The 21,956-nt window shown below is 34.7% G+C and overlaps 1 protein-coding gene across 4 annotated transcripts in view; it reads left to right on the forward strand.

Moving 5' to 3' along the window:
• The window catches only part of AP1S2 (adaptor related protein complex 1 subunit sigma 2), a 29,382-nt gene that overhangs the window by 2,004 nt on the left and 5,422 nt on the right, over positions 1-21,956 (forward strand). For 2 of the 4 annotated variants that reach the window (XM_032226192.1, XM_032226193.1), the window contains exons 2-5: positions 2,353-2,531; positions 6,316-6,424; positions 7,975-8,112; positions 14,022-14,115. In XM_032226192.1, coding sequence (XP_032082083.1) covers positions 2,353-2,531; positions 6,316-6,424; positions 7,975-8,112; positions 14,022-14,066 — 471 coding nt within the window. In that variant the 3' untranslated portion in view covers positions 14,067-14,115. The remainder of the gene's footprint in view (positions 1-2,352; positions 2,532-6,315; positions 6,425-7,974; positions 8,113-14,021; positions 14,116-21,956) is intronic. The other 2 variants (XM_032226194.1, XM_032226190.1) reach the window with 1 other exon arrangement.

Raw genomic sequence — 21,956 nt, forward strand, 5'->3', positions numbered from 1 at the left:
AATGTGTCCCATAATTGTGCTATAATATGCTGGCATCAAAATAGATAAGTTCTTCTGAAATGAAGACTCATCTTTAAATACTACATAGTTGCAGTGTGACTACATTTTTAACCATATATCTATTTCCTCATTTTTTCTGAGAATCAGTTAAAAGGCTATGGAATATTACTTACAAAATAGGTTGCACTTTATATTGAACTTAGGCTGAGATGGTGATTTTACCTAAGATTTTTTTTTCTGTGCAGTTTTGAAATATGCAAGAGGAATACCACACATAATTTAAGATACTTTGATATACAGGACTTTGAATAGATTGTGTTTAATATTTTGTGCACCTGCAACTGCATCAATAGTAGAGACCTTAATATTGGAAACACTTGCATGAAATGATAGATGTTTGTAGCAGAAAAACTTTCTAACATTAAAGAATAAATTCCAGGAATATAAGTAGTACTGGCAAAGATGAAAAAGAATAATTAAGCAGTAGCTTAGAATATTTTAAATTATTTGGGCACTTATAAAACTAGTTCATTATTTTTGAACATCATTACTATGATATTTATTATATGTACTTGGTTTTAAAATACAGAGGCATATCCTATAGTTTTGAACCTACTGAACTTCTTGTGGTATAATGTGCTATTGTTGATTTAAGATTGTGAGAATTGTGACTACTACCTGAAGGATATTGGATTGGAGCAGACAGTATTGCAGTATGCACTACAAATACAACAATCAGCACAAATACAACAAATGTAACAAAAAGGCAACAGTAAAAATATTGGGTTTCTGCCTGGATGGTCTCTTGTGACGAGCCGAAGGACAGAGAATGGAAGTAGTGATCTTCCTCCCATATTTGGGCATACCGGGGGTTGTAAAAAAAACAAACACATATATGTATGTATGTATGTATGTATGTATGTATATATATACCGTATTTTCACAACTATAAGCCGCACTGAAAATCCTAAAATTTGATCCAAAACCGGCAGTGCAGCTTATAACCCGGTGCGCTTTATATGTGGAAAAAGATCTCCCAGCTGCTTTCGCGGCTTCCTGGAGCGCCAAGAACCTTCGCGCTCTTCTCCGCTCCTCGCGACTGCAATAGATGTCCAGAAGCGGCTTTTGGGGCTAATGGGGATTGGATTTCCAGCTCGATAGCCCCTGCCGCTTCTGGACGTCTATTGCAGTTGTGAGGAGCCGAGGAGTGTGGAGAAGAGCGCGAAGGTTCTTGGCGCTCCAGGAAGCCGCGAAAGCAGTTGGGAGAGGCGCACGGCTTGGTTTCTCCTCCCTGGACGTTGCAGCAGCAGCCCCAAACTCACCGATCTCAGTGTTTTTCGCATCGGGGTGTGCTGCAAGAGCATGCCCCGATGCGAAAAACACAGAGTTCGGTGTGCTTGGGGCTGCTGCTGCGACGTCCAGGGAGGATAAACCAAGCCGTGCGCCTCCCCCAGCTGCTTTCGCGGCTTCCTGGAGCGCCAAGAACCTTCGCGCTCTTCTCCACACTCTCCTCGGCTCCTCACAACTGCAATAGACGTCCAGAAGTGGCAGGGGCTATCGAGCTGGAAATCCAATCCCCATTAGCCCCAAAAGCCGCTTCTGGACATCTATTGCAGTCGCGAGGAGCGGAGAAGAGCGCGAAGGTTCTTGTCGCTCCAGGAAGCCGTGAAAGCAGCTGGGGGAGGCGCGCGGTTTGGTTTCTCCTCCCTGGATGTCCCAGTAGCAGCCCCAAACTCACCGATCTCAGTGTTTTTCGCATCGGGGTGTGCTACAAGAGCATGCCCCGATGCGAAAAACACAAAGATCGGTGTGCTTGGGGCTGCTGCTGCGACGTCCAGGGAGGATAAACCAAGCCGTGCGCCTCCCCCAGCTGCTTTCGCGGCTTCCTGGAGCGCCAAGAACCTTCGCGCTCTTCTCCGCTCCTCCTCGCGACTGCAACAGATGTCCAGAAGCGTCGGGAAATGTGCGGCTTATAACCCGGTGCGCTTTATATGTGGAAAAAGTTTGAAAAATTAACGTTAATTGATACTGCGGCTTATAATCCGGTGCGGCTTTTGGTCGTGAAAATACGGTATATGTGTGTGTGTGTGTGTGTGTGTGTGTATACACACACACACACACACACACACACACACATTACAGTTTGGGTCCCTTTTTGCCACCCTGTGCTTCCATCTTATTTTGCAACAACCTTATGCCAAGCAATCAAACTTTGATCACATGCCCATGGGATTGCTGCAATGGTCATAAGTGTGAAAAACAGTCATAAGTCACTGACCTGTTGAAACTTCAGGACTACTTGCATACAATGTGCAGAAAGGCTAACATGACATATTATATTTAATTCAACAGATGCAGTTTATGTTGCTTTTTAGTCGCCAGGGAAAACTGAGACTTCAAAAATGGTATGTCCCGTTATCTGACAAAGAAAAGAAGAAAATTACAAGAGAACTTGTTCAAACAGTCTTAGCCCGAAAACCGAAAATGTGCAGCTTCTTGGAATGGAGAGATCTGAAGATTGTCTACAAAAGGTTGTATTGCTTTATCACACATCTGAGAAAAATTATTTGGGATCGAAAAACAAATTATTTATTTCCTTATAAAAAACACATTTTATTTAATTCATGCTTAAAGTGCTAATAAATGGGCATGTGATACATTTTAAAATGTACTGAAAAAATATGAAATTAGTGTGTATGAGATGGATGGATGGATAGATCTCCCACCTTTTCAGGGTCTTAGAACTGTATCACACTGATATGCTGCACTATGTAAAATAGTTCTGTATTCAGCTGCAGTACAGGTTTCAAAAGATGTTTACTCTCTGTGGTTTAATTAAAAATTTATTTCAAGCTATAATCTAATCTCATCAAATATAGAAAGTCCACCAAAAATGGAGGAAATTATTCTTTTGCACATTAAATAACAATGAAGACCATAGTGTGAATGATGAAATAATGTTTTCTATTTTTTAAGTTTAAATTCAACTTGAGAATTGGAAAATGGAAATAAAATTCAGTTTGAGTTTTGCATTTTGTGATATGAATCCTACTGAATCATCTCAACTACCACAAAATAACTGCACAGGACTGTTAGCATGTATCAGAAACACTGGTTTTAAAGAAAGTGCAAACTATAATAGAAATTTTCTATTATAAACATAGATTTTTCACAGAATTATAATACTGCATTTATATCTTTAACTGAAAATTTGTCTGACACCAATTCTGCATGATTTGAATTTTAAAACTGCTTCCAAATCTTAGTACCTGACATCATTTCTTGTAATAAGTTTTGCATAATTTATTAAGGCTGTATTCACTGTAAGGACCACCTGGAGTGATGTAGAAAAGTAAGCTCTAATTGCTAATCAAATATATTTTGTTTCCCCAAAGAATTCAAACATAATATTTAAGAATTGCTTACTAAAATTATAAATACCTTATTTTCTTGCTCAGTCAAGGAATGGATGCATTTTGAGAATGGAATGGCAATGTTTTTTCTGTTTATTGTCATGCAATAGTCATATATTTTCATGGGAAATAAAGAACTCATTTATGTTTTTTCAGTGATGGTCAAAGTGTTTCACAGGCGCAAAAACAGTATAATAATTAAATAGTGGAACATAGTATGAGAATTATGTAAATTATCCAGTTAACTACAATGCATTCAGAAAATATTCAGACCCCTTCACTTTTATCAATTTTGTGGTACTGCAACTTAATTCTACAGTTGTTGAAATTCATTTTTTTCTCACTTATCTAAATTCAGTACTCCATAATGTCAAAGTAAAAACAGAATTTTAGAAATGTCTGTAAATTTATTAAAAATAAACAACTGAAATATCACATTGGCATAAATATTCGGACCCTTTGCAACAACATGTAAAATTTAGCTCTAGTATCTCCCATTTCTCTTGATTGTCGACATGTTTCTACATCTTGAATGTAGTCGACCTGTAGTAAATTAAATTGATTGGACATGATTTGGACAGGCACACACCTCTCTACAGAAAGCGTCACAGCTGAAAATGCAAAACACACGAAAGCCTGCTTTCGAAAAAGTCTGAGAGTCCTTCAGCACTCCTCCAGGGCAGGTATAAGAGAACACCTATAGCCGAACGCGTTTGTATATGTGGTAAAGGAGAAGTGGAAGACAATTCACATGTACTATTACACTGCGAGCTATACAGAGCTTGTAGGTCTGCATATATTCTCCCCTTATTAGAGAGATTGCCAGGGAGGGCAGACAATTTTTATCTAGGCTTTCTTCTCCAGGACACTAACCCGGTTACCACGTATGCAGTGGCAAAGTTCTGTGCTGCTGCAATGTCCATAAGCAAAAAATTGGCTACAGTATAAGTACCATCTTGTACCAATTATCTGGACATACCTTTAACAATCTTTGGACCATAATGTTATTTTCCACTTTTAATGTCAATACTTTTAAATTATATTTTAATGTTAGTATTTTTTTAATATAGTGTAAAAACAAATGTATATTGCTGGTCTTTGACCGTAATAAAGATCTTACTTACTTCAGGTGGGCTTTCATCTAGCCACTCTTCTATAAAGCCCAGATTGATGAACAGCTGCAGTGATGGCTGTCCTTCTAGAACTCTCACATCTCCACACAGGATCTCTGGAGTTCAGTCAGAGTGACCATCAGGTTCTTGGTCACTTCTCTTATTAAGGCACTTCTCCCCCGATTGCTCAGTTTGACTGGGTGATCAGCTCTTGGAAGAGTCCTGGTTGCACCAAACGTTTTCCATTTGAGAATTATGGAGGCCACTGTGCTCTTAGGAACTTTCAGTGCAGCAGAAATTTTATTGTAGCCTTCACCAGATCTGTGGCTTTCAATAATCCTGTTCTGACCTCTGCAGGCAGTTTATTTGACTTAATGGCTTTTGCTCTGCTACAGTATGCATTGTCCGTTGTGAGGCCTTCTATAGAGAAGTGTGTGACTTTCCAAATCATGTCCAATCAATTTAATTTACCACAGGTCACTTGGCACATCACTATGTGAAAAAGTATACTTCTGAATAAATACCTAGACAATCCCCAATTTATATAACATTCTATGTTACATAAAAACTAAATAACCCATGTAAACATTGACTTAAATAACAATGTTTATATGAGTCATGTATTTATACCCATATACTTTTTGGTCTGCGTTGAAGATAAATTTTAATGCAGTTTGAAATTTTTAGAAATGGTTTATATGCCTTAACTTATAACTTATATAAGTCAGCTCTAAGAAACTAATAAAAGATTGTCTTCTAAGATTGCTACATCAAGGTTTTCATAATCCTTGTATAATAACCATGCAAAAAGTTCTATCATGGTTTTAATATTGTTTTAATTTTTGTCTTGTTTGTGGAGGTAAAACTATATTTGCCATTTTGGATGTTTGTATTCCAAAACACACTATTAAATACACATGTTCTCAAAGTCAGACTGAAAGAGCAGGCATAGCAACAGTGTAATTGCGTGTTTCTGAAAACATAGGAGGAATTACCTCATAATGTTTTAGAGAGAAAAAACATTGTGGTGCAAACTGTTCATTTGGCTTATGGGCACTATTGTAGGCACCACCAAGGAATATGTAGAAAAGGAATAGGAATGCTGCTCTTTTCTTTGATTCCCTTTGTCCTCCCCAATGGGTTAGAGTAGCAAAATTGATTCTTTTTGAAAATTCTTAACAATCATGCAACTTTTTAATGTCTCACTTTTATGCCTGTTTTTCTTGATGTCATAATTACCTTTCCGTTTTGTTCCTTTGTTTCTTCTAGCTTTGATTATCTGAACCTGCCTTTTTTGTAGTTTGGGTTATAAGTAGAAATAGTAAATTGTACTGTAATTGATTAATGTGCTTTTCCATCTTTTAATGTTTTCATTTGGCCATCAGTTGCTGGGCACAGTATTTATTAATCAAATTTGTATTACTGTCCACCTTGCAAAAAGGCTACCTGATAATTTAAATTATGATGAGAATAAATACTCACTTCTCTAGAAGAGATCAAAAACTTTTATTTTTCAACAAACTGTCTTGTTCTTAACAACCCTACTTCACAACCAAAATTTAAAGAAAATGAAGAAAAGGGATCTTAAAAGCATTTTTCTCATTTTCTTAGCCCACTGTTACTTTAGGTTTACTTTTAAACACTAAATCTAATGTTTTATTGTCAATGTCTGCAAATGTGACATTTTAATTTATTTTAAAGATTGAACATTTTTGTTAAACTGTTACTAAATGTAGTTAAGACTACAAAAGTCTGTTATATCCTTGCTAAATTGAATATGTGTCTTACAGATATGCAAGCCTCTATTTCTGCTGTGCCATTGAAGATCAGGATAATGAGTTAATAACCTTGGAAATAATTCATCGTTATGTAGAATTACTTGATAAATATTTTGGAAGTGTAAGTTATTTTCTGTATTTTTTCTAGTTTTTAAAAGTCTCAGAGTTAGCAGGAAGTAGCAGAAAGATTTCTCTCACACTTGAATAAAGCACATCAACAAAATCATTTTCCATAAAACAGCATAAAAAGTAGTGATTACCTAGTGGGAGAGGAAAAAAACCGGAGAAAAAACTGTTCTGAATTCTTCAGGGAAATCTCTGTTGTAGGGATGAAATATTTTTCTATATTTTCATGGCAGAAAATTGAAATTTTGAAATTTGAAAATATGCAATGTGTACAGTTTACAAAATGTCATCATGAGTATGATCAGTTACAAAACACCAATTTACCAATTTAATGGAAGTGGCTTCCTCCAAATCTCCAATTCTTTACCCCAGTGTACTCTCTGTATTCAGAGATTACTACAAATCTGACTGGTGCCGTGCTTTGCAACTCTTTATTTAATTTTTTATTTAATTTTTTTAAAATAAAAAGTTGGATGGCCAATTGCGAGCAGAGTAAGACGAATGTTTTCCATTATAAATGCTTTTTATTATGTCTTGTGGCTAAAGAAGATTGTCAGGGTTTATAGAACAATTAATAAAAGATATTTTTGATTAGTTCATAGTTATTTTGCATTTTGCCTTTAAATGCTACTTTACTCAAATATTCATAATTTTCTCCCTTTATTTGGTCAAAATTGATAATACAAAAATGTATTTATGTAGACCAGGCCTGTCAAACTTGTGGCCCTTGAACCAGATACAGCATGTGCAGGCCACGCTCACCCCAGCACGTGAAGGCAAAAAATATAGTGATACGGCCTGCGATGCGAACTGATTTGACACTCCTGATGAAGGCTGTAGGCTACTCAAGATCTTGCAGCTGCTGATTAGATTGACAGTCAAATTAAAAATGCAATACAGGTAGTCCTTGATTTACAACACTTCATTTAGTGACCACTCAAAGTTACAACGTCACTGAAAAAAGTGACTTATGACCATTTTTCACACTTACAAACATCACAGCATCCCCATGGTCATGTGATCAAAATTCAGATGCTTGGCAATTGGTTCATATTTATGACAATTGCCCTGGGATCATGTGGTTCTCCCTTTGCGACAAGCAAAGTCAATGGGGAAACCAGTTTCACTTACAACTGTGTTTACCAACTGCAGTGGTTCACTTAACAATTGTGGCAAGAAAAGTTGTAAAATGGGGCAAAAGTCATTTAACAAATGTTTCACTTAGCAACAGAAATTTTGGGCTCAATTGTCGTAAATTGAGGACTGCCTATATTACTAAGATAACATCAGTAAATATCAAATAGATGTAATCAATAAATTAATAAACTAATGAATTACTAATGAATAAATTGCTAATCAATTAGCCATAAATAAGCTAATTCAAGGATTGAATGCACAGGGACAAAACACTTTAGCTAGTTTGCAAAATGCCAAGAGTGTTGCAGAGGTGGTGGTCATACATACTTCTGAATGGGAAGCATTCCATAGATAATTTCAGAGAAGTCCTGTTTGGGCATTGCATATTTCTTTTTTAATGTTTTGTAGGTCTGTGAACTTGATATCATCTTTAATTTTGAGAAGGCTTATTTTATTTTGGATGAATTCCTCTTGGGAGGAGAAGTTCAAGAGACCTCCAAGAAAAATGTTCTTAAAGCCATTGAACAGGCAGATCTATTACAAGAGGTATACAATTTTTGCTTCTTTGTTAAAGCACACCAGCATGCTGGGCTAATACACATTATTTTGTTCTGTTTCTTCCAAGTTGCAGAAAAGCTTTTCATCACTTTTACCATATAATGTTTTTTTTAATATATATTTTATGCTGCTACACAATTATATTCATATAGATCTAGCCACTTCACTGTTCAACTTACATTTTGCCTTTTTAATTAATTGAATGATTGGGTACGGTATTTTTCGGATTATAAGAGGTACCTTTTTCCCTCAAAAAAGAGGGTGAAAATCTGGATGCTTCTTATATACTCAATACAGCATTTTTGGCCTCCAGAAACCCCGCCCGCTTCACCAAAATGGTTGTGCATAACCTTTAGAAGGCTTCCAGAATGCTTTTGGGGGGTGGCGAGGGCAAAAATGAGCAAAAAATGGGGCATTTTTTGCTCAATTTTGCCCCCCAGCCCCCAGGAGCACTCTTTAAGCCTCCTAAAGGCTGTGAATGCCCTTTTTTTTTTGACAAAAAATGGTCCCATTTTCACAAAAAAATGGACCATTTTTGGCTCGATTTTGCCCCCCCAGCCCTCATGAGTATGCTATGTCTAAAGGCTATTCATGCCCTTTTTTTGACAAAAAACAGGCCCGTTTTCACAAGGTCTGCAGAGTGCAAAAACTTTTTTTTTAATTTGCCTATTCAAAATCTTGGTGCATCTTATACTCTGAAAAATATGGTAATTTTCTCATTTTGTATGCCTCTTTACTTTTTTCATAGTTGAAATCCAAAAAATAAATTCTTTTTAAAACCCTTGTGGTATTATTAAGTGTTTTCTTTAAAAGTCATTTTGCTATAGCTATGTAATTTGATGAGTAGTAAGTGTTTATCAAATAGTTTTAATACTAGTCTTACAACTGCACTAAGGATTGGAACTATATTTGATCTGGTAATTAGTCCATAATTTTTACTTTTTCTGTTGTGTAGTACCTAAAACCTCTTGCCCTAAAGTGATTTAAAATTTGAATTTGGATTAGTAGTAGCTGAAATATATTTCTTTATTTCTTATTAATTTAGGAAATGTGTTTCCTGTTTATCCAGGTTTGGTGACAGAGCAGTAAATAATGCCTTTTTCATCATTCTTTCATACCTATACTCTTTAAATTACAATAACACTTATATTAATATATTGTGATAAAATGAGTTTTGAGTATAGCTCTGTCATGTTAGCAAAGTCAGTTTTTATATGTTGCTTTAGGGAAATTGTGCTTGGCTTACTATGTAAATAAAAACAATTGGGGTTTTTTGCCATCATTACATGGGATATGTTAATCGATGTATTTTATTTTATTTTGATCTCTCATCACATTCTGTCCCTATATTTATCAGTTGAAATTCTTAATATAGCTATTTAAGGGAAATAGTTGTATTTGCTGATAAAATATGGCTTTCTTGGAAAGTAGCTGTTCTAGAAGGAGCTGATTATTTGAAAGCTTTAGTTATTTAAAATATTTAAACATTAATGACAAAGTGGAAGTTTCCCCACGTGTAAGTTATTAACATAGTGGCCTATCACAGATATTGGCAGGAAAAAAGACAGAAAATTTGCATGTTTGTCTGCTTCAGGGAAGATGTTCAAGTTATCTTGAGGAATGCTATTGTCCTGAGGAGAATCAAGGAAAGGACAGAAGGTCAGGAATTGTTACAAAATTCACAAGAAAATCTCTACTAGTAAATCTAGTGATTTAGAAAAAAGTTAATTATGTGATATGCTAACTATAATAGAAGGAATTTTAATGAAATAAGCTAATAATAATAATAGTAATAGCCTTTATTGTCATTGTACATCATGTATAGTATGAAATTGGTTTAGCCTCTACTGGTGCAATCCATAACAGAAAATACAAGACAACATGAATAGTATAAAGAATAATCCTTATTCAAGTACCGTATATACTCGAGTATAGGCCGACCCGAATATAAGCCGAGGCACCTAATTTTACCACAAAAAAACTGGAAAAGTTATTGACTCGAGTATAAGCCTAGGGTGGGAAATGCAGCAGCTACCGGTAAATTTCAAAAATAAAAATAGATACCAATAATGTTTTTGAATATTTATTTCAAAGAAAAACAGTAAACTAGCGGTGTATTCAATGAAATACTTCACTCACCTCATGATGCTGATGTCCCGCTGTGATGATGATGTCCCGTGCAGCCGCGGGAGCGATGTCCCGCCTCCTATGACACACGGCACAGTGATTCCTATCATTGGATCACTGTACCAGAGGAGGTGGGACATCGCTATGTGGCTGCTTGCCATAACAAGGAGGAGGTGGGACATCGTTGCAGAGTGGCAGGAGGGGGAGGAAGGGGAATCGTAAGACAGCCCTGCATTACATTAGAACGTGAGGAGGGGGGATGGTGCGGTGCGCGCTGCGCGGCAAACTGACACAGAGGGAGGGGAAACTCACAGGGGCACTGGGCCATTCACGAGTGTCACCCAGCGGCATGGCCCCGCCCCTTTTTCTCCTCCATTTCGGGCAAATTTTTCACTGACTCGAGTATAAGCCGAGGCGGCTTTTTTCAGCCCAAAAAGTGGGCTGAAAAACTAGGCTTATACTCGAGTATATACAGTAATTGGGAAAATAGTCATATGTTTCCATATGTATGCTGAGTGATTGTGATTGTATTTGGGAGTGTGACAGCCCAGGGGAGAAGCTGTTTTTAAACCTCTTTGGCTGGCTGGCTATACTTCAATATCTTCTGCCCGATGGTGAAAGTGAAAAGAGACACTGGCCAGGGTCTAAATAACCATACTATATATTGTATTCCTTTTAAAAGTCTTTGTAGAAGAAAAATATTCAAAATATTCTGTATGTAAAACCTGCGACAAATCTGTAGCTTCTGTTCTTATTCTGTTCTCACAGAAATTAATTGTACAGTCATCTGCTGAAGGTGTTTTTAAAGTAATAAAATTGTCACTGAATTCATTTATATACTTAAGAGTGTCTGAATAATACGTATTCTTTTTTCATCTGGATTGCATTTGTAACCACATACTTCCCTTGTAGTCTTGAAATATATCTATTGGATTTCTACTAAATAAGGGACTGCTAGTCTTAAAAGTTTAAAATTAATAAGTATTTAGCTTGATCTCTACTTAATACATTTTATTCCTTTGCTCATGTAAATAATATGTGCATTATATTCAGTGACACCTTCAGTAAAATAAAAGACTATGCAAAATTAGGCAAAGACAGATTTGTGTCAGTTACAAGCAACCAGAGCCACATGTGTAGAGTTCAACTAACTACTTCATTGAATTCTGCCAAAATAGAGGAATCTCCACAGACTGCTTGCCTTTGTTTGGTAATAGATAAATTGCCATGGAGCTTGGAAGTGGAAGATCAGTCTTGAATCTCTTATTGCTGTGCAACAATTCAAGGCTAATTCCCCCACTTGAACCTTCTTCCCTGTCTGCCTGGGCATTTCCCAACAATTTGCTTATCTCATATTGTTCATTAATACTATATAATCTTCCCTCTTAAGAACTTAAGAAAGATAATTTGTTTTTTGACACTGTTTGATGGACTTTATTGGCAATCACTTAATTACAGGGATAAAACTTAAATGTTTATCAATGAAGTATAAGCATAAATTAAGGACAACAATTTTCTTATTTGGGCATTATTATTATTATTATCATTATTAGTAATATAATGAAATTAATTTTAAAATGTTATCATCCCTAATAACTACATGTTTAATATGATCTTGAAATGAAAAACATTTTTCTCTGCAACTTTATTTTGTTAAATTGGTATATTATTGGTTACTGGGTTTTTTGGCCAGGTCTGCAGGTAGACCCACTTGCAGAAGCAGGAATTTGTATAATACCATGTTTACCCACAAGGTAAAATTCTGCTCAAATGTAGGAATGATTTGTAAATACTTATTCAAGATAATCCATTAAGCTGGCTCTATTTAAAATACTAATGAATATCTGGTTCTGACACACTAATTGTTTTTTGTGTGAGAAAAGCTGAATTGGAATCATAATAAAGAGCTGAAAATATATGAGGAAAGTTACAATGGAGGAAACAACATCTTAGGAACGTAACCGTTCCTTAGTTATTCCTACAAGCTGATACTCTGATACAGCTGAGGAAAGAAGTGCAAGTAAACACAGGCATTCCAAGTGCGAAAGCTAAATCAAATAATATTTAATATAGTAAAAATAGTTTTAGTCAAAATCCTATATATAATTAGGTACTTAAACAAATGGAGGAAACTCAGTACTGTGTTATATTTTTGATTTAATGTAATAATGTTGCATCTAATTTAGCTAGATTAGTCCATATAAAATTGTGACTTTATCACTCTCATACTAGTAATTCTAGTTACAGAAAACTAACAGGATAATGTGTAAAACGAGGTAACAGAGAAGAAATTTCTATGTTGGAGGTTGAATTGTACTTGTGCATATTGTCATAGTTTTTCTCATTTATCTTATTTCTATCACTCTGATAGCTACATATAATTGATATAGTAGTGATATAAAATTCAACCTTAGGAATGTAAACATGTTGCTTCATTAATATATATGCTGAATGTCTGCTTAAAATCAATCAATTGGGCACTGATAGTCAGTACCTGATTTTCGGAGAAGTTGTACATCACTGAACCTCATTCATAATGCAGGAAACGTATGTAGAAAAGAGGTATAATCTCAATTGCAAACTTTGGTTTTGCAATTTGTCACCAGCCTTAGATGTTTGGTGTTTCAACTTCAATCACAGAATTTTTAAAATATGCTAAGGACATTACTAAAGCTGTTTCTTTCCATTATTTCTCATATTTTACAATGTAGTTTCTTAAAGTAAATTTAGATACAGTGCTGATAGACATCGATAGTTGATAAATAATTAGAGCAGAATCTCCCATTTGAGTATAGAAACAATTTGAAGAGGATCTTTAAAAGAAGCTTGTGGAAGAACAATGCTGAACTTTTTATTTTCTTGCAGCTTCATTGGGTCACCCCCATCCCCCGATTAGAACTACACTTTTTATGTTTCTGGATCCATTGCAGCAAGTAGTTCCCAATATATCACTATGATTGGGACTAGAATTTTGGTTGTAAAGCGATGTAGTCATTAAACAAATCATCATGTGAGTGGACTTGATTTTACAACCACTTTTACTGTGGTCATTAAACTATAGTTAAGCATTAAGTAAACCATGTGGTTGTTAAGTGGATCTATCTTCTTGAGTTGATTTTTCTGTTGGAAGCCAGTTGCAAACGTAGCAAATTGCGATCACATAACACAAGACACTGCAGCCATCATAAATGTGAGCCAATTGCCAAGTGCCTGAATTTTGACCAGATAATGGAGGTAGTGCTATCATCATAACTTTAAGGAGTAGTTGTAAGTTGCTTTTCCCGAGACCATAATAACTACAAACCATAATTAAACAAATGGTTGAAAATCAAGGACTACCTCTAGTAGGATTGTCTGAAAGGGAATAGGAGGATTCAATCTTCTCTTACTTAAAAAAAGCCTCTTATCCATCACCTTTTTATATGTGAATGGAGTAGACAATGAAAAAAAAGAGGCCCCCTTTACTACTACATTTTGTATAGCTTTTATAAACAATCCTCATACTGTTCTGAAAATCCATACCCTGATTAGGAATTTGGCAACCCTCTGGAAAAATGAAGATTCACTGCATATCATATGGTAAAAGTGAGGTGTATCTGTGTAATACATTCATTTTTCTTCATATTTTTACCAGCTTTGTACTTGATAATACTCATGTAGAAAAAGCTAAAGAATACTAATATCCTTAAACCTATGTGAAGTTGATTATCTTTACACAAACATGCAAAATGCACTATAAAATTTTCAATTGTGCTTAATTTTGTTTATAGAGCCAGAATGAAGACTGGGGAGGTTTGTCTGAGGATATCTTATGATTAAGAACAATCTAAAGCCTTAGCGCTTTGGCCCCTACCTGTACAATTGGTAACTACCAAATCTACCTTTTGGTGGCATGGATTACATTAGTGCTTTACAGAGGTTTGCACGTGTAAAAGAACCCTTGCCTGTTAAGCAAGAAGAGGAACAGAAAGTGATGAGTAATGGACTTATTCTTTGTCATATTTGCTTAACAGAATGGACATTTGCTTTGGGTGTTCTATCTTTATTTTTCATACTAACGGCATCAATTTTGAATTGTGTGGTGCATGATTTTGTTCTAATGATGTTAATGATTTTTGTATGCTGAAAGGGCTTAAAAGATCCCCACATTAGCCAATAAACAGATCATTGGTCTGATAAAGTAGTTTAAATTATTTTCTGGAATACAGTATCTATCATGACTTGCAGCAGGAAAAAGATAAGTGTGTTAAATAGTTTAGTGTGTAAATGAAAAATGCTGCAGTATCTTATACTTAACTTAATACACGAGTGAATTGCTGACATAAATATTTGTCTTAAGGAAAAAGGATATACTTGTCCCAATTTATTTCAAAAATCTGAATTTCTTAAAATGTAATTGTGTAATTGCCACTTTTAAATCCCTTATTCCATAAAAAGGGCGCATGAGGAAAAATAATCTGAAGAAGATTTTAATGTAATTTATATATTTTTAATGAATTTGTGTTCCTCTTAAATAATGTAGCTTAAATGCATTAATTAAAACTAACCATATTCAGTCCTGCATTTAAAATGTCGAGAAAGCAGAAATTATAACTATCAAATAAGCACATTTATTAATAGGTTTTTAAATGATAGAACTTTATAAAAATGCTCTTTAATCAACCATAATGACTTCAATACAAGGGTGCATGATTATACTAATATGAATAGCATCTTTCAGTTGAAATTCTCAAGCTTCTGGAATAGCTTTTCTGAAGTTGAAATAAGACAAAACTTTAAAAATGTTGATAGCAAGTGCTCTAAACATGTGGCTCTCCGTCAAAAACAATACATTGACATAATAGATTATGTACTGATATGTGCAATTATGATTTATTGGGACTGCCTCATAAACATGCATGTTTAAATACACAGTTTGACTAAACCTAAGTAATTATAATTTTAACTGATTAATAAAAGTTGTGCTTTTCTTCATAGTAATCAATGTCATTTTAAACATTAATGTTGATTTAGTTGTGGACTTATAGTATGTAAAAAGGGAGTCTTAAATGTGATCAGCATGTTACATTGTGAAGTTTGTCTCAATACTGTCAGCAGTGTTGGTCTCATAGTGATTTAATATTTCATCAAGATTTGGGGGTATAGGTTATGTTTTAAAGTTATCCTACCAGATAGGGTTAAGCATAATTTTAACAATCATTTTATTTTGTTAAAATATTACCTTATATATTTATAAAATGGACAAAAAGATGCTCAGTTCTATTCAGATAAGGAGAAATCCTTGTAAAAGTTTCTGCATCCTAAAATATTTTGCTTCTTTTTAATCTCCCATATTAAATTTCCAAGGACATACGTGTTGAAAGATAGTCAAAAAATTTAAACAGAAAGGACATGAGCAATATAAGCAAGAGAAATGCCTCCCACTATTAATTCAACGAAGAATTTGAAGTAAACGTTATTACTTATACTGTGACAAGAATATTGATTATTCTCTTTTCTTTTTCTCACATTTTTCCAAGTATCATCAAGGTACATTTGTCAGGAATGGATGGAAGTATTTCAATTTCTTGTTGGATAAATGCCTTCATTTAAATTTTGTGAAAGCAGCATGGCTTCCTTTTTAAACTTAGAATACTTCCAGTAAGGTCAGAACTACTTTGGAAGTCTTGTGGTAATATTAAAATCTTATTTTAAAATCATTGTTTTGCACACCCCTCATAATAATTACTTTACTTACATTTCACATTTTTTCCTATTGAGTAAGGATATTTATAATGGGTAATTTAACTTCTGTCCATGATAACTGAGCTTAATACGTAGAATTATTTATTTTATTTAAAAATATTTAATCAACTTCATGAAATTACTTTATTAAAACAAGAACTACAGTAATTAGAACTGTAGTATTGTAGATAACTAAAATTTATTAACAGTCATGGATTGGCATTAAGGTATAGAATTATTTGTTTGGTTAACATAGAATAACAAGAAAACAAGTAACTATACCTTATTCACAGCTATTTTATGTTTTTTCCACACATGGCTTTTGTAAAAATATAATTAAACAGGCTTTTAAACTTTTTTCTCAACATAGATATAAAATTAACTACAAGTGTTCTGCGACGGCATGCCTGATGAAATTAAGAATGCAAAACTCAATTCATGGTGATGCTAATTAAATATAAGACAAAGATATAAGAGGTTGTAGGAGTAGGCCTTATATGCAGTCACATTTCTATGGAAAACTTATTCATCTGGCCTAATTGACCATGGAATTAGTTACAGGTAGTCCTCAACGTATGACCACAATTGAGCCCCAAATTTACATTGTTAAGTGAGAAATTTATTAAGTGAGTTTTGTCCCATTTTATGACTTTTCTTGCCACATTTGTTAAGTGAATCACTGTAGCTGTTAAATTAGTGACTTGGTTGTTAAATGAATCTGGTTTCCTCATTGACTTTGCTTGTTAGAAGGTCACAAAAGACGATCACATGACTGCAACCGTCATAAATGCGAATCAGCATCCAAATGTAAATCACATGACCATGGGGATGCTATAATGATCATAATTGTGAAAAACGATCATGTCATTTTTTTCAGTGATATAACTTCGAACGGTCACTAAATGAGCTGATGTAAGACAAGAACTACCTGTATTTTGGATACAGAATTCATGCCCATCATCTTGAGGGTTATAAAAACCATGCCTTTTCTATTGGTGTTTCACAATTGCGCCAGAATATTTCCAGAATATGACCTGAGAATGCAACTGTTTCTGAAAGTGTATTATTTATTCCCGATTTTGACATAGGCCCCTACACAATACTTGCTTAGATGATTGACAGGATCTTCACCTCTTACCCTACATTTGTAATGAAGGAGAGATTATGAAATTTGTTTCTTCAGGTTTAAAATAAGAGCTTAACTCTGCTAGCTTGTCATATTTGTAGCTATTTGTATTCATTATATATATAGTACATAGAAATTTGAGGTATTTCATTAAGAATAAAACTGCATCTTTTTTCTGCCCAAACGTAGGGTTTTACAATTTTCTAATTGAATGTATTTTGCTGCTTTTCACTCATTGTTTCTATTTTTCAAGATACTTTTGAATCTTAGCATTAATATTATCATCTGTTTGTTATATGTCCTAACTTTGCTTCATCTACACGTGTAATATGTATATGTTCTAATCCTTCATTCAAGCACTTTTATATATGTGGAACAAATTGAGGTAGACTGGAGCTTTTTAGTATGCTGGTTGATACTTGTTTCCATCTTAATGTGAAGTCATTAACGTAATATGATTGTTCAGCTAAATCTATATTTGTTATTTATCATGCCTTTATTATTTTTTTATAAATAACTCAAGATGGCAAACATATCCGATACTTCTTCCTCCTCCTATTTTTCCCTCAGCAACAACTCTAAGGTGAGTTGGGCTGAGAATGACCGATAGTGGTACTGTTTATAATCATAGCATGTCTTGATCACATTTTATCTCTTTCTTATAATTCTCTACTAGAATCTCATGGAAGTCTTTATTGAATAGTTTTCTAAAGGCAGGGTTTGCTGTGTCTGCTATGTTTCTATGGCAATTGAATAGGACATTTTTTTTTTAAAAAAGGAAAAAGTCAAGACATTCATCAGGATGATATAGAATGATTTATTATAATTAAACTTGTATTAGCTCCTGCTTACAAACCAACTGCTGAATAATCTGTGTCTCACTTTTGCCCTGTACCGTTGTCAAAATCTCTGGTCTCTACTTACCAGTTATCTTTTTGAAGATATTTGACAGACAGACAGATTAACAGGAGTTGGAAGGGACCTTGTAGGTCATCTAGTCCAACCCCCTACTCAAGCAGGAGATCCTACACCATTTCTGACAAATGGCAGTCCAATCTTTTCTTGAAAGCAATTTAACCTTCCCAGTCCTCTGGCATTATGTCTATCCTCCATGATTTCTTTAAAATCATATATGCTCCAAAATGATATCCATACGTTCCTTCAGCACATTCATATTTAATAGATCTGCTTCTGAAGAGATAATTTAGTCATGATAGCCAATTTCTTTAGTTGCCACTCTTTTTTTTAATTTGACAACTGAAGCAAAATAGGAATAGAGGAACTCTGACCTCTCCTTTCCATAATCAGAATAGTGTGCAAGTGTTCTTGGAGCCGTTCTGCAGATCCTTTGGCCTGGGGATTTCTGACCATGGGTTGCTCCCTAATACTAATTTAAGCTTTCTGCATGTATTAATTGCACTCTAATTTCTCTTTCTATAATAACTTGAACCTCCTGGAATTATGATCACTTCCTCCCATAATTCTTACTATTTTTATCTTGTCCACTAATTCTCTTGTTGGTTTGGAACAGATCTGAAGAAGCAAAACAGATCACTGAGGGATTCTTGACAATTTATAATCTCTCTCTGAAAGTTCTGAAATAAAATAATGATAGTGCAAATGGGCGTGGAGCCTTCTTAGCTGTAGGATGTTTTCTGCCTTTGTTCCTTCAGTGAAGACAGGCATAGGCTGTTAGAGATGAGTCTGTGTTGTCTGCATCTCAAACTAAAGTGCAAATGGTTCCTTTATTATACAATTTTTTTTTCTGGAAATCCGTTCATACTCCCACAGCATTAGAAGGGAGTTCATCCCAAAGTGTATAGCTAAATGTATATAGAGATTCGCTGTCATCCAAGTTATGGTTGTCCCAAAAGTGCTTTGTCAGGAGCAACTGGACCTCTGGAAAAAAATAAAGTCAGAATAATTGAAGAATTCCATCAGAATAAAATGCAAAATGTTTGAGTATTCTGACCATAAGAACAATGGGAATTCAAGACCGCATTGTTTTCTTGCTTTGATTCAAACACTAGAGGGGGTTGCTGTTCATTCTGATCCCATTTTTCAAAACAGTTGGTCAATAGGATAATTCTTAATTGTGATATATTTTAAAATTTCATAGCTTCTAAGTAAAAGCAGCTAATGGCTTGGTTATGGAAAAAGCTCTTAGCAGTGGGTTGTCGTAAGAAGGTTTCAGCTGGTTAAACAATTTTCTCAGGAATGACTACCTTATAAGCCAACTTTATAAATCTTTTTAGTTTTAAAAGTCTTGAGGAATGTCTCAAAAGCTTATTTCTTTTCATTCTATCTTTTCTTGGAAACTCCTACACATATGCTTTGTAAGTCAAAAAATAAGAAAACCTGTCCAAGTTACTTTTCTGAGTTGGAATCTATACATCCAATAAGTAACCATTTTGATTTATTATTTGTGTGTTCCTTTAGTTATTAAAACATCAATTGGTTTTCATAACATCTGTGTCAATATTTTATGTATATGTGTATATATTGATATGTATATGCCACCTATCTCATTAAATCATTCTTAGACCCTGTCATTTTTACACCCATATCCAAAACATCCTGGTTCTCCATTGCATTCTCTTCTAGCTCCTCTTTTGAATCCATTTTATATGGTTCACCGACAAAAGGGCGAATGACAAAACCGCGCCCGAGTAAACAGCGTCGCTGACATCATCAACAGGGCGACAACAGCGCGGAGACAGAAGCACGCTGTAAACCCTAAACCTAAACTTAACCCCTAACCCTAAACCTAGCCCTTAACCTAACCCTAAACCTAGCCCTTAACCTAACCCTAAACCTAACCCTAAACCTAACCCTTACCTTAAGTTAAATCAGCTTTCTTTCGACGCGCTATTTAAAGCGCCCTTCTTTCGACGCGCTGGCTGTTGTTGCCGCGTTGATGACATCAGCGACGTGGTTTAGTCAGGTGCGGTTTTGTCGTTCGCCCTTTTGTCGGGTCACGATTTTATACTATTGGACAATCTAAAAAGAAAATTCTGAATATATTGTTGCCAAATATCCTCTAGTAAACAACCTTCAAGGTCTCTTTTTTTCATGTTTTTCCCCAATCCAGAAAATTTTCCCAGGGAAAGATTTCTTGCGCTTAAAATTCAAAATGTTCATATACTTTAATAGGATTTAAAACAAACTACAGGAATATTCTTATAATTATTTCATAATCTTATTTCCAGTTAAGGTGGACTCTAACTAAGAGGATAGGGTGGCCTAAAGGTGGAGCTCTCACCTCACAATCAGGAGGCTGTGAGTTCAACCCTAGGTAAAGGCAGATATTTCTCTCTGGGCACATTGAGAATATATCTGCTGAACAAAACTCCTAAGAGTTGGAGCACCTAATGTAATAAAATTTGTCCTTCTGAAGGTTCTTAATATCCATAAGAATTTTCAAACCATTTCCAATAAAAGTGATTAAGAAAGGTAGTGGGTGAACCCAGTGTCTCTTGAAGTCTCTGAACCATCGCTTGGACAAGATTTGACTCTTCTGACTCCCAAAGCTCTAAAACCTACTGGAGACTAATGTTTTACAGTCTTATCACAGGAAAATACTCTGGGCATCCCAAATTCTCTCCTTAATCCAGGGAGGAGTTTGGGGAGTAATTGGCTCCTTTTTCCACTGCGGTTGTGGGCTATTCTTTTACAGAGTTGTCTTCAGTTCACCATGCCCCTTGGATTATTTTCAAATGGCAGATTCCCTTGTTCTGACTATAGATTCCACCCCCCCCCCAAAAAAACTTTTTTTTCAAATCCTATTTTTATTGTTTATATATGTTTATATATGTTTATATATGTTTATATATGTTTATATATGTTTATATATGTTTATATATGTTTATAGTGTGTGTGTGTGTGTATATATGTATGTGTGTATATATATGTATGTATGTATATGTATGTATGTATGTATGTATGTAGGTCTCTAGTTGTTCGGGTTTTCTCCCGCGTAGAATTGGAGATGTCTTGGCGACGTTTTGACGAAGTCTCATTCGTCATCTTCAGGCTGCTTCAGATTACTTCAGGTTCGGTGTTTCCACTACTCCTGGAAACACCAAACCTGAAGTAGTCTGAAGCAGCCTGAAGATGACGAATGAGACTTCGTCGAAATGTCGCCAAGACATCTCCAATTCTACGCGGGAGAAAACCCGAACAACTAGAGACCTACATACTAACACCCGCGAAAACCTCAGAAAACATTTTATTTTATTTATTTATTATTATATATATATATATATATATATATATATATATATATATATATATATATATATATATATATATATATATATTCTCCACCTTTATTATTTTAATAAATAATACAAGCTGGTAAACATAATATGCTGCTTCCTCTTTTCCCCACAATAACAAATCTCAGAGAAAACGACTGGCCAAAGCCAGCTTTCGTTCCTAAAGTAGGACTAGAACTCAGTCTCCTGGTTTCTAGCTAGAAAGATGGTAAATGTTGCACTTGAGTTTGATTTTTAGCAGATAAAATTGAGAAGTGTTTGATTTTGACTATACAAAATGTAGATAGTTTATTTTCACTTTTCAACCTTTACATAGCAAGGTTTCACCTATAACTTCTAATATTTTCATAAAACAAATTAAGAATAATGTAAATAAATACATTAGACACCAATTGGTGTTATTTAACTACTTTTAGTTAAAAACCCGAGCATCCATGTAATGAAAATGCATATTAAGGTGATGTAGTTATTAGGTCAACCAGGTAAACTGGAGGAAAAAATGTATTCCTTCTATACCAGTTTATAAGTATTGAAAGAATGTGGAGAAGATTAGGCATGTGGAGAGTATTTAATTTTAT

The sequence above is a fragment of the Thamnophis elegans genome, chromosome 11 (genome assembly GCF_009769535.1).
Source record: "Thamnophis elegans isolate rThaEle1 chromosome 11, rThaEle1.pri, whole genome shotgun sequence".
NCBI lineage: Eukaryota > Metazoa > Chordata > Lepidosauria > Squamata > Colubridae > Thamnophis > Thamnophis elegans.